At 40.9% G+C, this 27,142-nt stretch overlaps 2 protein-coding genes across 12 annotated transcripts in view; one reads left to right on the forward strand and one right to left on the reverse strand.

The window, feature by feature from the left end:
- MAP3K15 (mitogen-activated protein kinase kinase kinase 15) overlaps positions 1–1,691 on the forward strand; it is a 150,495-nt gene extending 148,804 nt beyond the window's left edge. For all 9 annotated transcript variants that reach the window (XM_081566045.1, XM_081566047.1, XM_081566046.1 and 6 more), the window contains 3 exons: positions 98–198; positions 277–353; positions 963–1,691. In XM_081566045.1, coding sequence (XP_081422171.1) covers positions 98–198; positions 277–353; positions 963–1,050 — 266 coding nt within the window. In that variant the 3' untranslated portion in view covers positions 1,051–1,691. The remainder of the gene's footprint in view (positions 1–97; positions 199–276; positions 354–962) is intronic.
- On the reverse strand, positions 1–26,781 carry PDHA1 (pyruvate dehydrogenase E1 subunit alpha 1). Of its 3 annotated transcripts, none has more exons than XM_081566049.1 (11): positions 26,635–26,781; positions 9,663–9,722; positions 8,960–9,133; positions 8,098–8,224; positions 7,300–7,391; positions 6,362–6,454; positions 5,360–5,515; positions 5,075–5,146; positions 4,191–4,258; positions 2,929–3,037; positions 1–2,531 (listed from the first exon to the last, which is right to left on the reverse strand). In XM_081566049.1, the coding sequence occupies exons 1-11, from the start codon at positions 26,689–26,691 to the stop codon at positions 2,367–2,369; spliced, it is 1,173 nt and encodes a 390-aa protein (XP_081422175.1). In that variant the 5' UTR covers positions 26,692–26,781; the 3' UTR covers positions 1–2,366. The 3 variants fall into 3 exon arrangements, with proteins under 3 accessions (XP_081422175.1, XP_081422177.1, XP_081422176.1); XM_081566051.1 differs by having other exon boundaries at positions 8,960–9,158; positions 9,623–9,722; XM_081566050.1 differs by having other exon boundaries at positions 8,960–9,180; positions 9,623–9,722.
- Between the last annotated feature and the right edge of the window lie 361 nt (positions 26,782–27,142).

Below are 27,142 nucleotides of genomic sequence, written 5' to 3' on the forward strand. Positions count from 1 at the left end.
TTACATTCTGGAATAGTTTATTTCATCCAACTTGCTCCTCAAAGACTTTTACTGTTACACATCAGTATACAACATAACACATTTCTAATCATTACAGAGAACTCAGTGTCCCCTCCTGGGTCTCATGAGCAGAGAACAGATAAAGAGCTTGTCGACTGGTTGCAACTGCAAGGAGCGGATACAAGAACAATTGAAAAGGTAAGCTGAGACCCAAACCATTCCTAGGCTGTTATTACAAAGCTGCTTAGTTCTTGATGTATGTGATCTTTGTTTCAGATTCTTGAAGAGGGTTACACACTGTCTGATATTCTTAATGATATCACTAAGGAAGACCTAAGGTACCTTAGACTACGGTAAGAATAGCCTCAAAACATTTTGTGTAACAGAAAACAACTTTTTTGGTGTGGTTAGGCTTTTACATAAAAGCAGTAGAAAACAAAGTGCTGGTAACTTTCCCCCTTTCCCTTAGTCAGAAAACAAAAACTACCCAACCTCATTCCAAACTCTGGAGTTTCCAGGGGTAAAGTTGGGGAAAAGCTGAGAGGGAGCAGAAGCTAAAGGCCCAGTAGGCCAAGTCAACAGACTGCCAGGCTGGGAGTGGAATGAGGAAAGACAGGAGTTTGACAGCAGGCTACACTCAAACCCTTTCATCCTCCTCCACTGGTCATCTTTAATAGCCTACTTTGCACAGATGCCCTGGCACTCCTGTACATACCTCTAAGGCCACATCCCACTCATGCTGGGGCAGAAATTTCACCTCCATATGTGAAGGGAACATATCTCTATTTTAGTTTTTAAGTTAGGGACTATTTTTAAGACTAGCCAGCAAAACTAGCCAAAAGTCTAGAAGTACATACTATAGCTTTTGCCATAAGGGCTCCTAAAGAAGTATTGTGTGGTATTGCTTTGAAGTTATCTTTTCTTATGACTCACTCTAAAGAAGACTTCTGTTTGTTTCGTAGTGGTGGTCTTCTCTGCAGGCTCTGGACTGCAGTCTCCCAGTATAGAAGACGGGCTCAGGGGGCCCCAGCAACCCAAGATGAGGCTTAATAATCAGCCAGGGGAGGGATAGAGGGAGCCCAGAGCTGCCATCTTTGTTAAAGCTTCTGTTACATACACACCAACCCTGCTGTGATTCCACAAGGAAAACACCACTGTTCACTGAACAAATTAAGAGCTTGAAGTTCTAAAGAATTATGGAAAAAATGTTAATATTTTATTTCTCAACATGTTTTAAAGGTTAGTATAACTGTATGTATTTTGAGAACTTTGACTGTAAAAACTTGGTCTTTTGACATCCCAAAAAGTATTATGGGATTCTTTCTTTAACTTCAAACATTTGCTGGAAAGGTGGAACAATAGGTGTTTAACAAAAAGGCTGGGAATCACCACTGTTTCAATTATACATTCCGTACATTAACTGGAATTGCACTTAAAATTAGAAAAAGACAAAATCGATAAGACTATGCCTTGTATTTAATGTTTGATATGACTGTAAATAGAAAACTGTTAAGAAAATAGCTTCATATTTATATTGAATGTATAAATGGAGAAAACTAACTTATTTGGCCTTTGAAATGAAGCAGTTATATTTAAACATCCTTTGAAACGAAGCAGTTATATTTAAACATGCAATTGTCCTTCCACCCCTGCCAAGTTATAATAAATAATTGTGTTTTATTAAGGAGAAATGATGATTCAGTGTGAACAGGCTTCAGCACCAACATGCACACTAACAAACAGGGGCGTGTGTGCACATTAGGGTACACTAGGTAAGCTGTTGGGCACTGCGAGGGACAGGACCCTGACCCCCCCCACAAGGTGGTGGCAGAGTTGGACAGGCATACAAGGAATTGTTTTTCCTTTTAGTAACTAAGTTAAAATGAAAGTTGCTCACTCATGTCCAACTCTTTGCGACCCCATGGACTATACAGTCCATGGAATTCTCCAGGCCAGAATACTGGAGTGGGTAGCCTTTCCCTTCTCCAGGGGATCTTCCCGACCCAGGAATCAAACTGGGGTCTCCTACATTGCAGGAGGATTCTTTACCAGCTGAGCCGCAAGGGAAGCCCTTAGTAACTGAAGTATGTGTTAAAACTAGTATACAACTAAATCAAATAGAACTATATTTTAAAGAAATAATTCGGAGAGTTAAGCAAACTATTACCTATTTTAGACCTATATAACTAAAATAACCTTAAGTGTGCAATCACCTCTTTTAATGCAACACTGTACCAACCACATGCAACACTATCTCAATCTACACGCCTTCTCTCTATGGGTTTTCCTCCTTGACAAAGTTGAGAACACAAAGCATCCCTTACAGTTACTGCCAAATAACCCACTGAAGGTGTGTGTATCTCGCCTTAACTGATGGACTTAAATTTGATCCACTGGTTTGCACCCCGGACTTCAAAAGGTGGATCGTTGCAGTAGATGTGATAGCCAAGTTCTTCCAAAGGTGGTTCAGGATCAGCGGTAGCAAACTGAGCAGCATCCTCAATTTCTTTTCTCACTTCCACATCAATTTCCTAAAAATCAGATTACAGTTCAAGAGATTTTTTTTTTGAAGATACACCTCTTAGGTACCAAGTAGTCCAACTCTTTTACTAGTACTAGAAGTATACTTAAGGTAGTATTATGGTAAAAATAACAATGATCTAGAAAGAAATATTCTGAAGTAGAGACAGAAACATACACCCTGGCGAGGGAACATTTAAAAACCTCAAGTGTATTTACAGGAAAGAAGAACTGTGCTATTGGAGTTTAAAAGCTTCATCAATATGACTGATGAATGCCCTGTGAGAATACAGTGTGTACTTTCCCTTTTACTTACCTAGTTCACCTAAGAGTGGCAGCTTTTTGTGTAGAGAAAAACTGCTCAAAATTTGAGAGAGGCAACTGTGAAAACCCTTAGAGTAAGTGTACCTTTAATTCTTCCACACTGGCAAGATTGCTGTTCACCATCCTGTCCTTGAGGAGCATGATAGGGTCACTCTTGCTTCTCACCTCCTGAATCTCTTCCCGGGTACGGTAACTGGGGAGGGAACCAGAGTGACAAGTAAGAACAGTTCCAGTAGCGCAGACAGTCTGTGAAACACAGCACCATGTCAATACTTACATCTCCCTGGAAGGGTAGAATTATACTTCAAAATACAAGAGCGCATCCTAACATTCTGTAAGCTGCTCTGTCTAAACTCTACAGTGGCAATTGGCTGGGCTTCTCTGGCATTCTGACAACAGGAGCCCAGTTGCTATCTGCTTCTTTAATCTAGATGTAGGGCATGAAGGTAGTGATGGAGGCTCTTTAAGTGGGTGAAGACAGGGGAGATGGTTTTCTGGGGTGATAGCTATAACCTTGGAGACAGGAGAATGCTAACCAGGAAAAAATTGTGCCTTTCCTTTCTCCTTTAAGACCCCAGAGCAGCATAGCTGGCAAAAGCCTGGAGAGGAGGAGTTCCAATTCTTGAATGTATAGTTGATCCTTGTCCTACATTATCTGAAATAATACTAAAAGAAAAGGCTCTACCATTGTTTTTAAACAGCAGAATTACACAAAGTGCTTTTTCCCATAAAAGTCATTCTTTATAACATTTTCCCTTAGACCTTTAGCCTACACTCTAAAAGACTTCTTACGGCTTACTTTAAGTAAATCTACTCTTCAATTATGCCACACTCCAGGACTGCAGCATTTCGTGCTGGAGTTAGGACTTTTGTCACTATTTTTTTTTTTTGACTCATCTATTTCAACACATGGAATATCCCTTCTGCTACTTGGTCTTGCACCATACCAGCCAGAACATTTTCAAATGGAGGAATATGCCCTGGGAGCATCTGAGGTAATGCCTACAAAAGGTAAACACTCCCAAGTATGCTACTCTTACCATCAGACCTGCTTTAGGTAACTATTCCTCACAATTCCTTCCTACAATTGTTTTTTTATTGGTACTCATGTTAACATGTACACAATATATAGTGTAGAGGTTTCCAGAATGCTTTCTAGATTGGAACCAACTTATTATAAAGCACTGTTTTCAGGCTCAGACTAAACTACTAAATCAATGCATGAAGCCAACTGGTGTCTGGATTCAAAAGTAAAGTTTGAAATGCTTTTTTGCTTTTTCATGTAAGCAGTACCACTCTAAGCCCATCTACTTTGGACACCACACTCAGTTTTTCCTTTACCCTACCTCACTCCAGGATCACTCATGCTGTGTCCATGGTAACGGTAAGTCTGCAGCTCCATCAGTATAGGCCCCTAAAACAGAACCCAATGGAGGTTAGGCGAGACAATGGGCATAGCCTCAAATATACACCCTATCAACTACTCTGATCAGATCTGAGTTGTCAAGAATTTCTTCTTAGTTGACTGATTCAGTTATCTCTTCTCATTTCTAATACCTATTTACAGCATCTTTCATCCTCCTTATTTTTAAGAGGGACTTATTATCTTAGAGGTCTGCTTTCTGGGTTGTGGAACAGTGATTTAGGGAGAAGAACATCCTCCCACCAGTTCAAATAGCAGGTAAGCCTCTTTTTAGGCCAATCTCACTGTTTCCTTCTCCCTCCACTGCTGTAACTGGAAAGGTCAAGATCCTTAGGACTAAAACAATAAGACTACATAATTTAAACATTAATTTATAGAAAACAAATTTATACTGAATGCCTATTATATAAGCACAGTTCTGTGCTGGGCATTGTGGGAGTCCATAATCTCTTCACTCAAGGGGCTTATCATTAAGGTGGGATAGGGGGTGTGGAGGCACATAATGAACCAAAAGGCAAAATAGATTGTCACAACACAGACAGAGGCAGAATGCTGAGGGAACACTGGAAGAAAAGATTTACCCCAAATGGGGGAAACATGGAGTGTTTCCTAGGATGTGAGCTACCAAGACCATGTTATTTATAAAGGGACCCAACTGACTCAAGTGGATCCTGCTTCTATCTTATACACCTCAATTAGCAGCTACCCCTAAATTGCCACAATGGACACAGGAGGCACTTCTTTCAACTTTTAAGACAGATAAATGCCATTAGAAATCTCTAGCTTAGAGGCAAAAAAAAATCTTACCTTTCCAGATCTACAATAGGCAGCTGCAAATTTTGTGGCCTCCCGGACACACAGGATATCCATTCCATCTACCTGTCAATAAGTAGGAAAGATTCAAACACAACATTGTAAATCAACTATACTTCATAAAAGTTCAAAGATAAAAAGGGCAGAGCTTAACTCCAACTGCCTAAAATAGTTTTCTTTTCCTATGACCTGTTCATCCACTAAGAAAGTAGAACCCTTCCTTTGATGTGAGACATCAGGCCAAGAACGCCGCCCCAGCTCTACCACCGGTGTCCTTACCCTCAGCCCAGGAATAAAGTCGCCTCTCTTGTAGTAATCAGTGCTGGCTGCTGCTCTCTCCACAGATGTTCCCATCCCATAGCGGTTATTCTCACAGATGAAAATACAAGGCAATTTCCACAAAGCTGCCATATTATAAGCTTCGAATATCTGACCCTGGAAGTACAAATAAAAAGTTCAAGTGGTTTCATTGTGCTGTTTTTCTCTCAACTTCATCATCCCCCAAAGCCACTGCTCTACTCAGCAAGAGAAAGCTCTCATAAAAGATGAAATGCCTCACCTACAACCCAGATTCTGAGGCAAAGTGTGTGTGGGGGGGGGGGGGGTGCAGCAAACTCATTTTTTTGCACCTAAGGAAGTGACAAACCAAATACTTCTACTTGCTTCTGTGGGGCTGAGACAGCAGTATAGAGTACACTGGGAAAAGACCAACATGTAGAAATGTACTGCAGCTACCTAGTTTTTTGGTGTTTTTTTATGCTCAATTATAAATCCTATGAGACCCTCTGGATAACCAGTGTCTGAGAATCAGCATCCAGAGCAAGGCCTCACAGGGTGTCACCCACAGACTGGTGATTCCTCAGCCCATGACAGAAGAATAGGAAGAGTCAGGGCTCAAAAACTATGAGAGGAGTCTGAAAATGCCTTGGCATTCAAGAGAATGAGTCTGCACATCACAGTACTGGTTTAGGAATTGGTTTGCAAAGGGTTACAGTGTAAACTACTCCTTCAACAGAGTCTGGGGAGTACTGACATAGAACAAAGGTGAGCATCCTCTTAATGTTGGGAGCCGTTCTAGCGGGACTCCGGCATCTTAAGAGTACACCCATACAAATCGCTTGTGAAACAATGCCAAGATGTAAATCTCTAATGTGGCCACAAAACCAAATTTTAGCCTGCCATATAAATGGCCATTTCAACCTAGTAATTGATACACTGCTTTGCCACAAACTGAACTATGAATATTCAACACTTTGGACACCACTGCGAAGAGGCACTCACCTGATTAGCAGCGCCATCACCATACAAAGTCAAACAGACCTCGTCTTTTCCATTATACTTACAGGCCAGAGCAATCCCAGCTCCCAAGGGCACCTAATATTGAGGACAAGCAAGAAAGGAACCACAGAAATCCATGAGGGAAGAAATTAATGCTACGAACGTTAGCTCCTGACCAGAATATGAGATAGAAATGACACAGTCCCTACAAACTCTTCCCTACCCAACCCTATCTCTGCTTACCCCACCCCTCAAATTGTAAACTGGCAAAGTAACACAAGTAAACGCTATTGTATTATTGTGTTCTATTTCAACCATTAAGCAATAACATTTCTGCATTCAAAGTTTCAACTATCAATCCTAAAAGCACCCCCCCAGCAAACCAAGGGTTAAAAAAAAATACCTCAAACAACAAAACCCCAGATGCTAAAACCTTAATATAGTAGAAAGTAAACTTAACAATCTAGATATGATTTTATACCTCTACTTGTTCATTATTTACTAACTGATGAGAACAAAGAGGATGGCACAACCACAGAAGCTGGCTTTAGATTCAAACTAGGCCCTTAAGATCCTGACCTCTTGCCTCTCCTGGTCTGGTACCAGCACCAGCACTATCTACAGCAGGGAGAGGGCTGTGGCGAAGAGGATGTGACTGAGCAATTAAGGTACTTCAATATCAATTAAAAGACAAAGGTATAGCTCTATTGCTAGAGGCTCTTGCTTACTTGTAAAACAGCAAATACCTAAAAAGGAAAATCTTTAAATCATTGTCCAACTCTATTAAATGGTCAAATAATAGAGTATGAAAGCAACAGGTCATTTAAAACACATCATGCCCCCCAAGTACTTCAGAGAGACATCCTCCGGGGTACAAAATATTGCAAAGATGTGGGCCAGGGCCAAACCCAGGAAATGATGCAATCCCAGTCCTCAGCTACCTGAGCTCCCACGATGCCATTGCCTCCGTAGAAATTCTTGGCATACATATGCATCGATCCTCCTTTTCCTTTAGCACAACCACCTCTTCGTCCTATACATGGCAGCACACAAACGTGACATATCAAACACCAAACATATAAAACAAAACCACACCATGAGTATTTGCGCTGGCTCAACCATTAGAAATCAAGAGACCAGCTCAACTATATAACCATGTGTCCCTCAAAGTAAATATATAGTCCTCCTTGTCTCCTGGCCCTTTTATAACGAAGGTTAGACCAGTCCCATAAATCTTTCCAGCTCTCAAATCACCAAGTTTTCTTTAGATGTTAGCGTGCTACTCTAGACATTTTTGGGGGGGGCCCATTAAAAACATCTTCCAATTTCTCCTACACTGGTGTACGAGTCAAGGGGGACAGAGGTACTATTAAGAAGACTCCTACAATTTCATTTCTACACAATGAAATACTTATACTCAATTTACTTTCTCTGGCTGCTAGATTTCTGTTGGCATGCTTGAGTGATAAACACTACTCTGATTTTATGGAGCTGACCTTTTTACCCAAGAGGCCAGATAACCTCAAAAATGGTCCGTTTACTCAAAAGCACGATAGAGGTACCAGAGCACCCAAAGCGAGAAGTTTTTTTTTCTCCTGGTTTCTCAGCTTTTTTTAAAAAAACATCAAAAAGGTTTTAATAAAAAAAAAGTTTTAATGTTAACTTATAAACAGCATCTTTATTGGAGATTTGAAAACTTAATTCACTCAATTCCCCGTTTTTGTAAATTAATAGCAAACCTGTAAGCTCTGCGAGAATCTCCCGGACAGAGAGTCCACGAGTAAAGGTAAAGCCATGAGCCCGGTACGCTGTGATCAGATGGTCTGTGGGGTTGATGCCGGCCTCCAGACCTACACAACAAGCTTCCTGCATTCAAGGAAGAAGCATCAGTGAGTCAATACAGTACACATTTCTAGTTAACAGGCTTCCTTGATTATTATGAAACATTTGGCTTAGAACGCATTCATAACCACAAGTAAAGCCCAAGCCACAGCCATAAACTGGCAATCCACAGATGTGCTGTTTCTTTTAAGCCTGTACGGGACTTGAGGAAATCCTGCATCAGATGTCTACATCAAAATATTGGGAGAATTTCATATGAAAATGGAGACTTCTGTCTTCCTTCGAAGACAAACAACAGGAAGCATTAACTCTGTATTTCCACATGGCACCAACTGTCTGGTATCGTTATGACTTATTTTGCAAGTGGGACCTGTCTGTTCCAGTTCACCACCAATTCCTGTCACCATTCTCAACTCTTCCTCTAACTGGCAGCCTTCACTCATTTATTCTACCTAATTGGTCCCTGGTAGGCATTTGGTTTTGTAAACCTTGTCCTAAACCCACAAAACAAAAACCCTTTTCTCCAAAAGTATATCCAGTGCAGGTGATCGTAACGCCATAGTGGAAGAGGAAATCAGCAGTGTGATACATGACTAAATTCTTTAGCATAAGCATCCTAGCAAGTCTTCACGTTTTCATTTTTATTCTGAAATACTAGCCTCAAATCCTTCAGACAAATAAGGTAGGGTAACAGCCAAAAAACACACACTATACTTAAATTCCAAAGTAACATAGCTTTCTGACAAAACTACCACTCACCTGACCATCACACAAGTGACAGAAACCACGAATAATTTTCTGTTTATACAGCTGATCTGCTTTTAACTCCATTCGGCGAACAGTCTGCATCATCCTGTAGTATTTGAGCCCATCCTCCCTGGTAAGCACTGTAGTGACAGGAGGGCCCTCTTCCAGCCGGTGAAGATCACATTTCTGAAATGAAATCAGACAATTATCCCTCAGTCATTACAGTGTAAACACTGCTAACCCATTCTAAGATGTAACTCAAAATAGTTAACTTAAATATTTACAATCTTTACTGTTTTTTAACTTGAACACCAGCAGAGAAGCATGTCAGAAATGCTGCACATTACTTCTGATTCGTTCTTAAAACTCACTGTGCAATGAAATGGGGTTTTGGAAGAAGGAAATCTTTCTAAGATGACTTTCACTGAAAACCTCTAGGTCAACTGAATTATAGATTCAAAGAAAACTTTCTAAATCTTAGAGTAGGTCTTTAATTTTTTTTAGCTTGTGCTCCTGCTCCAAACTACCAACAAGCTGCTACATGAAAGGAGTAAATTCTAATTTTTGCTGAACTCCTCTGCATCTTTGATTCTAGAACACTTGGAATAAGATGGTGAAAATGCATGATTATCAAAATGCTCTATCACAAAGGTAAAACTACACATCAACGTCTACCTGTGGAAAAAATTTCAACAGAAAGCAAAACACCTCTTACCTTAATTTCAAAAGTAGCATCATTTGCAAAATGACGGGATGCCACCAGCACTCTGCTTGCCTTGAAAGATCAAAATACACAAGTATATCAGTACTTTTTACTGTCTGGGTTTTTTTTTTTTTTTTGAGTTATTATTCTTACTAATCGGTTATCAGGATGGAGCCCTAGAACTCAAGAACCCTAACACATTCATGGGCTTTATCTTCCATCTGGTCACTGTGTTGGGATCCTTTCTTCCAAAATACTTTGGCCAATGAAACACGATTGTACACACATCTGAAGGCGGACAGCAGAAAAAGGGAGCAAAACCCAAACCCATCTAGTTTGTCACTTTGTTTTCAAAGAAATTAGTGAAAATATAATGAGGCTAATGGCAAACTTGAAGAGACTAGATGATCTGTGGGATGTGTTTATTTATGCTATTCTTAGTCATAACTAGATATATTGGGCAACCTAAAGCTTTACTTTCAGCATTGTTGTTCAGATAAACCCATGTTTCAATTCCTGTCTCAGGAAAATCACTTCTGTATAAAAGAGTACTATAAGAAAAATATTTTAAACTACTCAAAGCATTAGATAAACACCTTAGTGAGAAAAGTGAAAATCACTCAGTCATATCGGATTCTTTGCAACCCCATGGACCATAGCCTGCCAGGCTCCTCTGTCCATGGAATTCTCCAGGCCAAAATACTGGAGTGGGTAGCTGTTCCCTTCTCCAGGGGATCTTCCCAACCCAGGGATCAAACCCAGGCAGATTCTTTACCGACTGAGCAACCACGGACGCCCTTTTAGCAAGAAAGGTACAAGAGAAAAGATATTCAGCATTTTCTGACTTATGCTGAATATCTTTTCTCTTGTACCTTTCTTGCTAAAAGGGCGTCCGTGAAGATCTGAGGGATGTTTTATGATTTGAACAGACAGAGGCTCCTCCTGAAGCACCAGAAAGAAGATGTTCTCTAAACAGTAACCGCACTCCCCTTTTAAAATAATAAATAGTCCTCGTTTATTACTGGGGAAAAAACAGATTAGCCACCTGTTTTTTCAGTGGGTGAAATTCTATCAAAAATGCCTTGTTCTGAGGTTGATCTCTTGTTAGATCAAGCAATGTGACCTATGTGCGACTTGGACCACTGCTTGGGCTCAAAACAGGTCTCGGAGCTGATGTCATTGACTCATGTCATTTGGTATGCACATTAGTGGCATCTGTGTTTTAACCTCAATCCCCATTGCTACATGGGTCTGAGGTTTAGAAGGGCATCTGAGTTGAGGGGTGTGACCTGCAATGAGTTTTCACTGAAGCGTTGTCTCTGTGCTGGTGAGTCCCATGCTACCTGAGTCCCTTGGACAGCAAGGAGATCCAACCAGTCCATCCTAAAGGAAATCAGTCCTGAATACTCATTGGAAGGACTGATGCTGAAGCTGAAACTCCAATACTTTGGCCACCTGATGTGAAGAACTGACTCAATGGAAAAGACCCTGATGCTGGGAAAGAGTGAAGGCGGGAGGAGAAGGGGACAACAGAAGATGAGATGGTTGGATGGCATCACTGACTCAATGGACATGAGTTTGAGTAAACTCCGGGAGTTGGTGATGGACAGGGAAGCCTGGCGTGCTGCACTCCATGGGGTCGCAAAGAGTTGGACACGACTGAGCGACTGAACTGAGTTGCCCAAAGCCATAGAGCGCTTAAATGTTAGGGCTGGGGTACAAACCTAGCAAATCTGGCTCAAAGGTCTGTTACCTCACCCCCATGAGCTGCCTCCTCAAACCCACAGCACCACAAGAGAAGTTCCAGTGGTCCCTTCTTGATGTTCAAGGGGCTGTCAATGCTTGAGGGCAGGGGCAAGCTGGGAGAAACGTTTCCTTTTCATTCTTTCACTCTGCTCACAGAAAAAGTACTCTATGTGATGGCTAAGGTCCAGGTTAGATCACAAGCATTTAATCAGTTAGTACTATTTTAGCCACATTCTGCCACATCACATATATGTAAACAAACACTTCTCATGCAGAATTGAAGCACATTCTTCAGATCCCACAAAAGCACTTTTGATATGTTCACACAGTGTCATCTTACCATCCAACCTGTAACACTGGATTTGATCTTGGTGAGAAGGGATATGGTTGATCTGCTAAGTGTACAAGCCAGAAGGCAGAAAGCTATTACCTACTCATCTCTACACCCATCAGTATACCACAATCCAATAAAGTCAACAAAGATAATGATGGCATTGCTAGAAGAAGTGAAAATGCTAAAAATAAATGCTTCAGACAAGTCAGGGGTAAAGACGATTCATTAAAATACCTAAGTGAAAAAAACTGAGAAACTTGGGGGGGCCACTCTCTGTCCACTTCTGATGTCTATGTCAGAAGCTTTCTCTGTCCTTTTGCACTGTAACTGCCACACAAAAGTTCTGAATAATCAAGCCTGGTCCCTAATCTAAGCTATCAACTTGGGAGCTTGTCTGAGATCTTCAAGACAAACTTTCAGCTTTTCAACCTCCTCATCAGTGAAAGGCTTCACATGGTGGGTTCCTCTGCTTCAAGGAAAGGACTTCGTTCAACTCTGCGAATAGCTTCACCAACAACAATCATATGTGATGTCTCTTCTTGATCTGATGACATCTAACAACCCTAAGATGGACTGGTATAACACACTGTACCTTAACTATGGACATAAAGTGACTTTTAATTTTTATTATGTTTTAACTTGGTTTAATGACTATTTTGCCTTACATCTGTAACTGTATAATGGGGTTTGTTTCTAGCTGTCTGAAAGCTTTTAGGTTACAAATGATTGTTCATGACCCTACAATTTCTACAGCCTCCTCCAAATATTACTTGGGGCCCTTGGATCAGAAACCCTCAATATGAGCGTTAGGAGAATATGTTGCCTCAACAATTTAGGGTCAGTCTGTCTCCCTTACCAGCTCGAAGAAGTTATGAAATGAGAATGCCACCCCTTTCCCTTGGCAACATAATTCTCCTAAAAGAAAAAGGGGGGAATGAGAGAGCTAATTCTTAGGTAGGTTGATAAGGAGTCTGGGGCCCTCAAGGAGGAAAAGGGCCCAGGGCTTTCAAGGAGGAGAAAAGAACAAACCATTTTTCTACATTGCTTTGTTTTAGTCACTAAGACATTCTTAAACTCTGAGTTGTTAATGACAACAATCTTGAAGACTAACTTTCTTTCAGCCCAGATCTTGCTCAAGGGTTTTTCTTTTCTTTAAGCTGTGTATTAATGATTATATAACAACAATGTATGTTGCTCAAGAACATGTTTCTCCTTGTAACAAGAACTTTCTACTAATCTTATTATCTTATGTGGGAGTGGGGCTGGTAAGACCTTTCTATTGTTAGTTCTAATCTTGTTAATTTAAGATGTATGTTGTGGGAGTGGGTCTGGTAAAAGTATATAAGGCCTTGATAAGACTACCAAGAAGGGGCGCTCTCTGTCCCCCTTCTGATGTCTATGTGTCTCTGTCAGGAACTTTCTCTGTCCTTTTTCACTGTAATAAAACTTCTGCCACACACACACAAAAAAAGTTGAGAAACTTGGGAATTTTCTCAAACTCTTCCAAAAGACTGAAGAGGAGGGAACACCTCCAAGCACATTCTAGGAAGCCACCATCATCCTGATACCAACACCATACAAAGATATCATCAAAAAAGAAAATTACAGGCCAGTATCACTGACGAATATAGACACAAAAATTCTCAACTTATTAGCAAACCAAATCCAACAACACATTAAAAAAAAATCATACACCATCACCAAGTGGTGAATCCCAGGTTCATAAGGATGGTTCAACATATGCAATCAATGTAATACACCACATTAATAAAAGTCAGAAACCACATGATCATCTCAATAGATGCAGAAAAAGCATCCAACAAAATTCAACCCCCCCCCAGAGCCTCTTATACAGAGTGAAGTAATAAGTCAGAAAGCAAAAACAAGTATCATATATTACTCCATATATATGAAATCTAGAAAAATGGTAATGATGAACCTGGCAGAGAACAGACTTGTGGACACAGCGGGGGAAGGTGAAGGTGGGACAAATTTAAGGAAGGAGCATTGAAGTATATACACAATCATGTGTAAAACAGAGGGAAGTTGTAAATAACATGGGGAGCCCAGCCCACTCTATGATGACCTAAAGGGGTGGGATGCGAGGCGGGGAGGGAGAGAAGGGATATATATATGACTGGTTCACAATGTTGTACAGCAGAAACCAACACAACACTATAAAGCAATTTTCCACCAATTAAACAATTTTTTAAAAATTCAACATCCATTCATGATAAAAACTCTTACTAAAGTGGGTATACAGGGAACATATTTCAAAATAGTAAAAGCTATTTATTAATAGCCAATGTTAATACTGAATGGTGAAAAGTTGAAAGCCTTCTTGCTAAAATCTGGAACAAGGGAAGGATGGTCGGTCACTCACCACTTCTCTTCAACGTAGTATTGTTAAGTTCTAGCCACAGCAATCAAACAAGAACAAGAAATAAAAAGGTATCCAAATTGAAAGGGAAGCGATAAAACAGTGATTATTTGCAAATGACATGCTACTATATATAGAAAACCCCAAAGATTCCACACAAAAACTAATAAAAATGATAAACAAATTCAGCAAGGTAGGCAGATACAAGACTAACACGCAGAAATCTGTTCCATTTCTTTACACTAAAAATGAAATATCAGAAAGGGAATGGAGAAATAAATAATAATAGCAGTATCTCTTAAAAACTAAAATACCAAGGAATAAACCTATGAAGACCTACAAGACTTTCTAGAACTAACACCAAAAAAAAGGTATCCTTTTTATCATAGGAGTGAAAGTGAAAGTGAAGTTGCTCAGTCCTGTCCGACTCTTTGCGACCCTATGGACTGTAGCCTACCAGGCTTCTCCGTCCATGGGATTTTCCAGGTAAGAGTACTGGAGTGGGTTGCCCTTTCCTTCTCCAGGGGATGTTCCTGACCCAGAAATCAAACCCAGGTCTCCCGCATTGCAGGCAGATGCTTCACCCTCTGAGCCACCAGGAAAACCCATTTATCATAGGAGACTGGAATGCACAAGTAGGAAGTCAAGAGATACCTGGAGTAACAGGCAAGTCTGGCCTTGGAGTACAAAACGAAGCAGGGCAAAGGCTAACCGAGTTTTGCCAAGAGAACGCACTGGTCATAGCAAACACTCTCTTCCAACAACACAAGAGAAGACTCAACACATGGACATCACCAGACGGTCAATACCGAAATCAGATCGATTATATTCTTTGCAGCCAAAGATGGAGAAGCTCTATACAGTCAGCAAAAAGAAGACCAGGAGCTGACTGTGGCTCAGATAATGAACTCCTTACTGCAAAATTCTGACTTAAATTGAAGAAAGTAGGGAAAACCACTAGGCCATTCAGGTATGACCTAAATCAAATCCCTTATAATTATACAGTGGAAGTGACAAAGAGATTCAAGGGATTAGATCTGATAGACAGTGTGCCTGAAGAACTATGGATGGAGGTTCGTAACACTGTACAGAAGGTGGTGATCAAAACCATACTCAAGAAAAAGAAATGCAAGAAGGCAAAAGAGAAAAGGAAAGTTATACCCATCTGAATGCAGAGTTCCAAAGAAGAGCAAGGAGAGATAAGAAAGCCTTCTTAAGTGAACAATGCATATAAATAGAGGAAAAGAGAATGGGAAAGATTAGAGATCTCCTCAAGAAAATCAGAGATACCAAGGGAACATTTCATACAAAGACAGGCACAATAAAGGACAGAAATGGCATGAACCTAACAGGAGCAGACGAGATTAAGAAGAGGTGGCAAGAATACACAGAAGAGCTATACAAAAAAGATCTTCATGACCCAGAGAATCATGATGGTGTGGTCACTCACCTAAGGCCAGACATCTTGGAATGCAAAGTCAAGTGGGCCTTAGGAAGCATCACTATGAACAAAACTAGTGGAGGTGATGGAATTCCAGTTGAACTATTTCAAATCCGCAAAGATAATGCTGTGAAAATGCTGCACTCAACATGTCAGAAAATTTTGAAAACTCAGCAGTGGCCACATGAGTGAAAAAGGTCAGATTTCATTCCAATCCCAAAGAGGGGCATTGCCAAAGAAGGTTCAAACTACCTCACAATAGCACTCATTTCACATGCTAGCAAGGTAATTCTCAAAATCCTTCAGGTTAGGCTTCAACAGTAAGTGAACCAAGAACTTCCAGATGTACAAGCTGTATTCAGAAAAGGCAGAGGAACCAGAGATCAAATTGCCAACATTTGTTGGAACACAGAGAAAGCAAGGAAATTCCAGAAAAACATTTTCTTCTGCTTCATTGACTACGCTAAAGCCTTTGACTGTGTGGATCACAACAAACTGTGGAAAATTCTTAAAAGAGATGGGAATACCAGACCACCTTACCTGCCTCCTGAGAACTCTGTATGTCAAGAGGTCAAGAAGCAACAGTTAGAACTGGACATGGAACAACAAACTGGTTTAAAACTGGGAGTCAAGACTGTATATTGTTACCCTACTTATTTAACTTAGATGCAAAGTACATCATGCAAAATGCCCAGCTGGATGAATCACAAGGGAGACATATCAACAACCTCAGATATGCAGATGACACCACCTTAAGCCTCTTGATGAAGGTGAAAGAGGAGAGTGAAAAAGTTGGCTTAAAACTCAAGATTCAAAAAAACTAAGATCATGGCATCCAGTCTCATCACCTCATGGCAAATAGATAGGGAAACAATGGAAATGGGGACAGACTTTATATTCTTGGGCTCCAAAATCACTGTGGACGGTAACTACAGTCATGAGATTAAAAGATGCTGCTCCTTGGAAGAAAAGCAATGACAAACCTAGACGGTGTATTAAAAAGTAGAGACATTACTTTGCCAACAACGTTCTGTATAGTCAAAGCTATGGTTTTCCAGTAGTCATGTACAGATGTGAGAGCTGGACCATAAAGAAGGCTGAGTGCTGAAGAACTGATGCTTTCAAATTGTGATGCTGGAGAAGACTCCTGAGAGTCCCTTGGACTGCAAGAAGATCCAACCAGTCCATCCTAAAGGAAATCAACCCTGAATATTCATTGGAAGGACTGAAGCTTCCAGCTGAAGCTCCAATACTTTGGCCCCCTGATGCTAAGAGTCTCACTGGAAAAGACCCTGATGCTGGGAAAGATCGAGGGTAGGAGGAGAAGGGCATGACAGAAGATGAGATGGTTGGATGGCATCATTGACTCAATGGACTTGAGTCTAAGCAAACTCCAGGAGGTAGTGAAGGACAGGGAAGCCTGGCGTGCTGCAGTCCATGAGGTCGCAGAGAGTCGGACACAACTGAGCAACTGAACACCAAACCTGACCAAGGAGGTGAAAGACGTATACACTGACCACTATAAAACACTAATAAAGGGAACCGAAGATAATTCAAAGAAATGAAAGAATATCCCATGCCCCTAAAATGGAGGAATTACTATTACTAAACTGGCCATACAACAAAAAGCAATCTACTGTAATGTGATGTCTATCAAATTACCTATGACATTTTTCACGGAACTAGAACGAATCCAGAAATTTATACGGAACCATTAAAGACCCAGTATTACCAAAGCAATCCTGAACGGGCAGGGGGGAACCAAAGCAGGACATTTAACTCTCCCAGCTATAGTAATCAAAACAGTGTAGTATTGGCACAAAAACAGACATACAGATCAATGGAAGAGAACAGAGAACCCAGAAATAGACCAACACACCCATGGTAAATTCATCTTTGACAAGGGAGGCAAGAATATAAAATGGGACCAAAACAGTCTCTTCAGCAAGTGGTGCTGGAAAAGTTGGACAACTGCATGCAAATCAATGAAATTAGAACACACCCTCACACCAGGCATAAAAATAAAGTCAAAATGTCTTAAAGGACTTAAACATGGGCTTCCTTGGTGGTCCAGTGGTTAAGAATCTACGTGCCATGACAGGGGACACAGATTCAACCCAGGTCTGGGAAGATTCTAAACAGGAGTTTCTAAACAGGAAACACAGAAAGGATGTTTCAACATGAACTCAAAACAACAAAGTAAATGGCAACGGGATCATACTTATCAATAATTACCTTAAATGTAAATGGGTTGAATGCCCCAACCAAAAGACAAAGGGTTGCTGAATGGATACAAAAACAAGACCCCTATATATGCTGTCTACAAGAGACCCACCTCAAAACTAGGGACACACACAGGCTGAAAGTGAAAGGATGGAAAAACATATTCCATGCAAACGGAGACCAAAAGAAAGCAGGAGTCGCAATACTCATTTCAGATAAAATAGACTTTAAAATAAAGGATGTGAAAAGGGACAAAGAAGGACACTACATAAAGATCAAAGGATCAATTCAAGAAGAAGACGTAACAATCATAAATATATATGCACCCAACATAGGAGCACCACAATATATAAGGCAAATACTAACAAGTATGAAAGGGGAAATTAACAATAACACAATAATAGTGGGAGACTTTAATACTCCACTCACGCATATGGATAGATCAACTAAACAGAAAATTAACAAGGAAACACAAACTTTAAATGATACAATAGACAAATTAGATTTAATTGATATTTACAGGAGTTTCCACCCCAAAACAATCAATTTTACCTTTTTCTCAAGTGCACATGGAACTTTCTACAGGATAGATCACATCCTGGGCCATAAATCTAGCCTTGGTAAATGCAAAAAAATTGAAATCATCCCAGCCATCTTCTCTGACCACAATGCAGTAAGATTAGACCTCAATTACAGGAAAAAAACTATTAAAAGTTCCAACATATGGAGGCTAAACAACACGCTTCTGAATAACCAACAAATCACAGAAGAAATCAATAAAGAAATAAAATTATGCATAGAAACGAATGAAAATGAAAACACAACAACCCAAAACCTATGGGACACTGTAAAAGCAATACTAAGGGGAAGGTTCATAGCAATACAGGCGTACCTCAAGAAACAAGAAAAAAATCAAATAAATCAACTAACTCTACACCTAAAGCAACTAGAGAAGGAAGAAATGAAAAACCCCAGGGTCAGTAGAAGGAAAGAAATCTTAAAAATTAGGGCAGAAATAAATGCAAAAGAAACAAAAGAGACCATAGCAAAAATCAACAAAACTAAAAGCTGGTTTTTCGAGAAGATAAACAAAATTGATAAGCCATTAGCCAGACTCATCAAGAAACAAAGGGAGAAGAATCAGATCAACAAAATTAGAAATGAAAATGGAGAGATCACAACAGACTCCACAGAAATACAAAGGATCATAAGAGACTACTACCAACAGCTATATGCCAATAAAATGGACAACTTGGAAGAAATGGACAAATTCTTAGAAAAGTATAACTTTCCAAAACTGAACCAGGAAGAAATAGAAGATCTTAACAGACCCATCACAAGCACGGAAATCGAAACTGTAATCAGAAATCTTCCAGCAAACAAAAGCCCAGGACCAGACGGCTTCACAGCGGAATTCTACCAAAAATTTAGAGAAGAGCTAACACCTATCCTACTCAAACTCTTCCAGAAAATTGCAGAAGATGGTAAACTTCCAAACTCATTCTATGAGGCCACCATCACCCTACTTCCAAAACCAGACAAAGATGTCACAAAAAAGGAAAACTACAGGCCAATATCACTGATGAACATAGATGCAAAAATCCTTAATAAAATTCTAGCAAACAGAATCCAACATCATATTAAAAAGCTCATACATCATGACCAAGTGGGCTTTATCCCAGGAATGCAAGGTTTTTTTAACATCCGCAAATCAATCAATGTAATACACCACATTAACAAATTGAAAGAAAAAAACCATATGGTTATCTCAATAGATGCAGAAAAAGCCTTTGACAAAATTCAGCATCCATTTATGATTAAAACCCTCCAGAAAGCAGGAATAGAAGGAACATATCTCAACATAATAAAAGCTATATATGACAAACCCACAGCAAACATTATCCTCAATGGTGAAAAATTGAAAGCATTTCCCCTAAAGTCAGGAACAAGGCAAGGATGCCCACTTTCACCACTACTATTCAACATAGTTTTGGAAGTTTTGGCCACAGCAATCAGAGCTGAAAAAGAAATAAAAGGAATACAGATAGGAAAAGAAGAAGTAAAACTCTCACTGTTTGCAGATGACATGATCCTCTACATAGAAAACCCTAAAGACTCTACTAGAAAATTACTAGAGTTGATCAATGAATATAGTAAAGTTGCAGGATATAAAATTAACACACAGAAATCCCTTGCATTCCTATACTCCAATAATGAGAAAACAGAAAGAGAAATTAAGGAAACAATACCATTCACCATTCCATCAAAAAGAATAAAATACTTAGGAATATATCTACCTAAAGAAACAAAAGACTTATATATAGAAAACTATAAAACACTGATGAAAGAAATCAAAGAGGACACAAGCAGATGGAGAAATATACCGTGTTCATGGATTGGAAGAATTAATATAGTGAAAATGAGTATTCTACCCAAAGCAATCTACAGATTCAATGCAATCCCTATCAAGCTACCAATGGTATTTTTCACAGAACTAGAACAAATCATCTCACAATTTGTATGGAAATAGAAGAAACCTCGAATAGCCAAAGCAATCTTGAGGAAGAAGAATGGAACTGGAGGAATCAACCTGCCTGACTTCAGGCTCTACTACAAAGCCACAGTCATCAAGACAGTATGGTATTGGCACAAAGATAGAAATATAGATCAATGGAACAAAATAGAAAGCCCAGAGATAAACCCACGCACATATGGACACCTTATCTTCGACAAAGGAGGCAAGAATATACAATGGAGAAAAGACAATCTCTTTAACAAGTGGTGCTGGGAAAACTGGTCAACCACTTGTAAAAGAATGAAACTAGAACACTTCCTAACACCGTACACAAAAATAAACTCAAAATGGATTAAAGATCTAAACGTAAGACCAGAAACAATAAAACTCCTAGAGGAAAACATAGGCAAAACACTCTCCGACATAAATCACAGCAGGATCCTCCATGACCCACCTCCCAGAATATTGGAAATAAAAGCAAACATAAACAAATGGGACCTAATTAAAATTAAAAGCTTTTGCACAACAAAGGAAACTATAAACAAGGTGAAAAGACAGCCTTCAGAATGGGAGAAAATAATAGCAAATGAAGCAACAGACAAACAATCTCAAAAATATACAAGCAACTTCTGCAGCTGAATTCCCGAAAAATAAACGACCCAAACAAAAAATGGGCCAAAGAACTAAACAGACATTTCTCCAAAGAAGACATACAGATGGCTAACAAACACATGAAAAGATGCTCAACATCACTCATTATTAGAGAAATGCAAATCAAAACCTCAATGAGGTATCATTTCACACCAGTCAGAATGGCTGCTATCCAAAAGTCTACAAGCAATAAATGCTGGAGAGGGTGTGGAGAAAAGGGAACCCTCTTACACTGTTGGTGGGAATGCAAACTAGTACAGCCACTATGGAGAACAGTGTGGAGATTCCTTAAAAAACTGGGAATAGAACTGCCATATGACCCAGCAATCCCACTGCTGGGCATATACACCGAGGAAACCAGAATTGAAAGAGACGCGTGTACCCCAATGTTCATCGCAGCACTGTTTACAATAGCCAGGACATGGAAGCAACCTAGATGTCCATCAGCAGACGAATGGATAAGGAAGCTGTGGTACATATACACAATGGAATATTACTCAGCCATTAAAAAAAATACATTTGAATCGGTTCTACTGAGATGGATGAAACTGGAGCCCATTATACAGAGTGAAGTAAGCCAGAAAGAAAAACAACAATACAGTATACTAATGCATATATATGGAATTTGAAAAATGGTAACGATAACCCTATATGCGAGACAGAATAAGAGACACAGACGCATGGAACAATTTTATGGACTCTGAGGGAGAAGGTGAGGGTGGGACATTCTGGGAGAATGGCATTGAGACATGTGTATTGTCATATGTGAAACAGAGCACCATTCCATGTTCGATGCATGTGACAAGGGCTCAGGGCCGGGACAATGGGATGATCCAGAAGGATGGGATGGGGAGGGAGGTGGGTGGGGGGTCCGGGAAGGGGAACACATGTAAACCCATGGCTGATTCATGTCAATGTATGGCAAAAACTATTACAATATTGTAAAGTAATTAGCCCCCAACTAAAATAAATAAATTTATTAAAAAAAAAAAAAAAGAAAGAAATTAGAACACACCCTCACACCAGGCATAAAAATAAAGTCAAAATGTCTTAAAGGACTTAAACATGGGCTTCCTTGGTGGTCCAGTGGTTAAGAATCCACGTGCCATGACAGGGGACACAGATTCAACCCAGGTCTGGGAAGATTCCACATGCGGTGGGGGCAACCAAGCCCATGCACAAATAGTGAGCCTGTGCTCTAGAGGCTGGGAAGAGCAAGCACTGAAGCCCACACATCTTACAGCCTGTGTTCCACAACAAGAGAAGCCACCACAATGAGAAGCATGTGAACTGCAACCAGACTAGCCCCCACTCACAGCAACTAGAGAAAGCCCAGGCATAGCAATGAAGACCCAGCACAGCCAAAACTAAATAAATAAATTAAAACTTAAAAAAAAAAGAGAGAGACTTAAACATAAGACATGACAACATAAAACTCCGGAAAGAGATCTTACGCCAAACACTCTGACATAAATTGTAAAACATTCTAACATAAATCATACCAATGTTTTCTTAGGTCTCTCTCCCAAGGTAATAGAAACAAAAACAAAAATAAACAAATGGGACCTATTCAAACTTACAAGCTTTTACACAGCAAAGGAGACCATAAAAAAGACCTAAGGAATAGGAGAAAGTATTTGCAAATGATGCGACCAACAAGGGCTTCATTTCCAACAGATACAAGCAGCTCATACAACAACAAAAAAACAACCCAATCAAAAAGCAGGCAAAAGACCTTAATAGACATTTCTCCAAGGAAGACATACAGATAGCCAGTAGGCACATGAAAAGATGCTCAACATCACTCATTATTAGAGACATGCAAATCAAAACAATAAGGTACAATGAAGTACCACCTCACACCAGTCAGAACAGCCATCACTGAGGGTGTAGAGACAAGAGAACTCTCCTACACTGTTGATGGGAATGTGAGCTGATGCAGCCACTGTGGAAAACATGGAGGTTCCTCCGAAAAGTAAAAATAGAACTATATGATCTAGCCTCCTGGTGGCTCAGCAGTAAAGAATCCACCTGCAGTGCAGGAGACCTGGGTTTGATCCCTAGGTTGGGAAGATCCCCTGGAGAAGGGAACAGCTACCCACTCCAGTATTCTGGCCTGGAGAATTCCATGGACTGTATAGTCCATGTGGTTGCAGAGAGTCAGACACAACTGAGCGACTTTCATTTTCATATGATCCTACTCCTGGGCATATACCTGGAAAAAATGATAATTCAAAAAGATACATGCACCCCTATGTTCATAGCAAGAGCCAAGCCGTGGAATCAATTTAAATATTCATCAACAGATGAATGAATGGATACAGATGTGGTACATATATAGAGTGGAATACTGCTGCTGCTGCTAAGTCACTTCAGTCGTGTCCGACTCTGTGTGACCCCATAGACGGCAGCTCACCAGGCTCCGCTGTCCCTAGGATTCTCCAGGCAAGAATACTGGAGTGGGTTGCCATTTCCTTCTCCAGTGCATGAAAGGGAAAAGTGAAAGTGAAGTCACTCAGTCATGTCCGACTCTTAGCGACCCCCTGGACTGTAGCCTACCAGGCTCCTCTGTCCATGGGATTTTCCAGGCAAGAGTACTGGAGTGGGGTGCCATTGCCTTCTCCAGAGTGGAATACTACTCAGCCATAAAAAAGAACAAAAATAATGCCATTTGCAGCAACATGGATGCAGTGAGAGATTATCACAGCAAGTGAATAAGTCAGAAAAAGAAAGACAAACACCATATGATTTCATTTATATGTGCAATCTAAAATATGGCACAAATGAATCTATCTACAAAACAGAAATAAACTCACAGATACAGAGAACAGACTTGTGATTGCTGGGGGGAGGGAGAGAGATGGACTGGGAAGTCTGAGATTAGTAAATACAAACTAAGACATTTAGACTGGAGAAACAACAAGGTCCTACTTTATAGCACAGGGAACAATACTCAACCTCCTGGGATAAACCATACTAGAAAAGAATATTTTACAAGTATGTATATATGTGTATAACTTAGTCAATTTGCTGTACAGCAGAAACTAGCACAACACTGAAATAAGCACTCTGAAAACTCAACCTCATTCAAAGATGAAATCACAGGTACTTAAGCACCTTAAGTAACTTCAGTTACACTGGACTCTGCTTTCATTTTAAAGACTCAACTTTCTGTAGCAGGTGCAAGCATTCAGTCTCTAAAAGTTCTGGTGGATTGGCTGAAAGGAGGCAATGAATTAAATTACTACTACTTCATACAATGATTTTGTTAAACAATAAGTTCCTTAAATGTGTTTCAGTCACTTATGCTTGAGTAACAAGCTGGCTGTCTTGATAGGACTCACATCTGATGTGCTGACTTAAGTGTTAAACCCAGTCTACTGGGAATCTGCCATACTGGTTCACGGAACAAGAAACTTGTCTAGGCCATGATCTGAGAGTTTTAAGTGTTTTTTCCTTCACCTAACAATGATCTTTTTAGCATTAAAAGGAGTAGGTTAAAAACAGAATGTCTGTGATGATTTTAACCCAAACACTCTGAACTCGCTAAGTAGCCTGTGCTAACACATCTGAAATCTGATAGATGAATGAGCACAGTCGACCCAAGAGCCCAAAATGCACTGAGCACTCTGGGAACCTTTCATGATTACTACCATTTATAGAAATGCTGGTTAGCTGACTTGCTTTGTTGCAGGGAGTGGGAGCTATTAAACAAAATTTCAGCTCACCCACAATCCAGGGTTAATAAAGAATTCTTAAAATATTTGTGTCTGGGCCTTAGTATACTTAACAGCACAAGGGCAGGCAGCCAAAAAAAAAAAAAAAAAAACATGCAAAATAGCCAAAAAGAAGGGCCGCTCAAAGAAGTATAACTCCTTCACTGTCTCTCATCCTCAACAAAAAAAATTTTTTAATTATTTTTAAATAAAAGAGAAATGCTCTGCACAGTAATCAATTTCTGCCTTTTCTCTCAATTAGAATTTCTGACTAAATAAAGTTACACTCCATTCTTGTTTTATCCAATTAGCAGATCATTGTAAGCCAAATCTGATTTGTTTGATTTGAGCTGTATTATCTGATTTTTGAAAAGGCCAAAGTTTTATTGAGGTGAAGATGAAGCGCCATTTGCCTTTCGTGTCAACATATTGCTGGAAAACAAAAACACAACCAGGAGTACTTCGGACAGTTGAAGGAATGAGGCTCTGATTTTCAACAATGACTTCTCTCTGCTCTTCGGGACACAGAGGTGACAGTCATTTGAAAACTCACGAATTTTCTTTTCCTGTAGAACATCACCGATTCAATCAAAGTTTTACTTTTTTAATGTAATCCTTTAAATTTAATGCAATACAGGACTAGGTCTGCATTATGTTATATACAAATATACACGCATTACATTATATACCTCTATCATGTTGAAAACATGTTTCTGTTACCTACATTCAACTAAAATTGATGCTATGGACATTAACTAGCCAAGGGCCCGGCACACACGAAGAGCTCAATAAATGTTGGGCATGTCATGCATACAGGCAGAAATAAAGAACAGTGGAACGTGGCTGTCCTTCAACTCACATGCTAATAAGGATTAATCCATTACAAGCTTTGTATCTGCCAATCAATAGCATTCCTAGAGGGGTACACTTTCTACCTTTTCAAACTCCCTGCCCATACCAAGCAGAGTTGCCACTAGAGCCAGAATTCCAAGTCAAAGCTTGGCTGAAGTTATACCAAGTAATACTACCCCCAGTGCCTAGAGGTCAAAATGCTCCAGGCTTAGTCTAGGCATATCTAAACCCTGGAGCCACAAATAACCTCTAACCCCACCCTCCCAAGCACCACGACTGTTTCCTTCAGCTACTTTTACCCTAAGAGCAGGTGTGTAAGGGACAGATCGTCTCCCTCTGGGTTCGGCTTGAGGGCTCCTGAACTGACTGCCAAGAAAAGCTCAAGGTTGAGGAAGACTAAACGGTAGGAGGCGTGTTTCTGGGGACACTAACCCTGCGTGAATCCTCCAGAGACCCGCACTGGTGATCAACAAGTGTATACCAAACTGGGCACTCAGTAACAATAGGTAACAGACAACAACTACTACCTAACAAGCGCTATAGGGAAAGGTCTGCATACTTGTCACTCGTTTAAGCCTCACAACCACCCTACGGGTAAGTACTCTCAACTCCGTTACAGAGATAAGAAAACTGAGCACCAACATGTTTCAGAAAGGACAAAACCCAAAAACTCTTGCCCAAGATCACAGGATAAGCAAATGGTGAAACTTCTGACTGAACGGGCCCACTCAGTCTCTGGATTCCCGGTCAAGAGGAACGAAGTTACAAAGATTTAAAATGAGTGGGCCAGGAAGAGGCAGTCAACTGTACACTCGAGGGAGCCCAAGTGCCTCCTTTTCTGACTGTAGTAAACGAACGCGCCCTTCCGGAGCGATTCAATTAGTCCGACATCTGCAGCCGCGGCTGACCACCACGCGGACCCTGTAAACCGCCCCCTCCCCCGGGTCGGCGCCAGAGGCCGAACCATCGCTACTCTCGCAACCAGGAGTACAGCGCAAGACGTGGAAACTGAACAAAAGCCCGCGGCTGCAAGAGGCCCGGCCCGCCCGGCCCACTGAGCCCACGCGCCCTGCCCTCTGCCGTCCTCCAGTCTCGCGCCCACCCCAGGTCGTTCACGCCGCCTCACCGGCTTCTGGGCGACGCCCGACAACACGCGAGAGACGGCGGCGAGCATCTTCCTCATGGAGCGCAGGCAGTGGCGGTAGCTGCGAACCTCCAACTATACGAGGAGTGAGGCCCAGGTGCTTCCAAGTCTCCTTCAGGTGCCCTGAGCGGACGCTTCCACTTAACGGCTGCGCGACGCGACGGAGACACGTCATGCGCCGCGCCCGGCCGCAAGCCAACCAGGACGGTCCCCAGCGTGTGCCCCGCCCACCTGAGGGAACGACGGCCAGCCACCGGGTGTCGGAGCCAGAGGCCACGGCTGAGCGATACTTGCGTCACCACGCCGCCGCCGGGTGAGGCGCCGTAGACCCCAGAGCGCCTGCGTGGGGAAGTGAGGCTACACTTCCAGGCGGAGGAGGGGCGGGGTTTGGAACTAGTTTTCCTACCCAGCTTAAGCCACGCACGATGGATACCGTGAAAAGCGAATCTTACTGGGCATCCAACCCTGCCGGTGCTGCAACTTAACAGCC

This window comes from Giraffa tippelskirchi, chromosome X, assembly GCF_054371585.1.
Source record: "Giraffa tippelskirchi isolate mGirTip1 chromosome X, T2T-mGirTip1v1.2.pri, whole genome shotgun sequence".
In the NCBI taxonomy this organism is placed as follows: domain Eukaryota; kingdom Metazoa; phylum Chordata; class Mammalia; order Artiodactyla; family Giraffidae; genus Giraffa; species Giraffa tippelskirchi.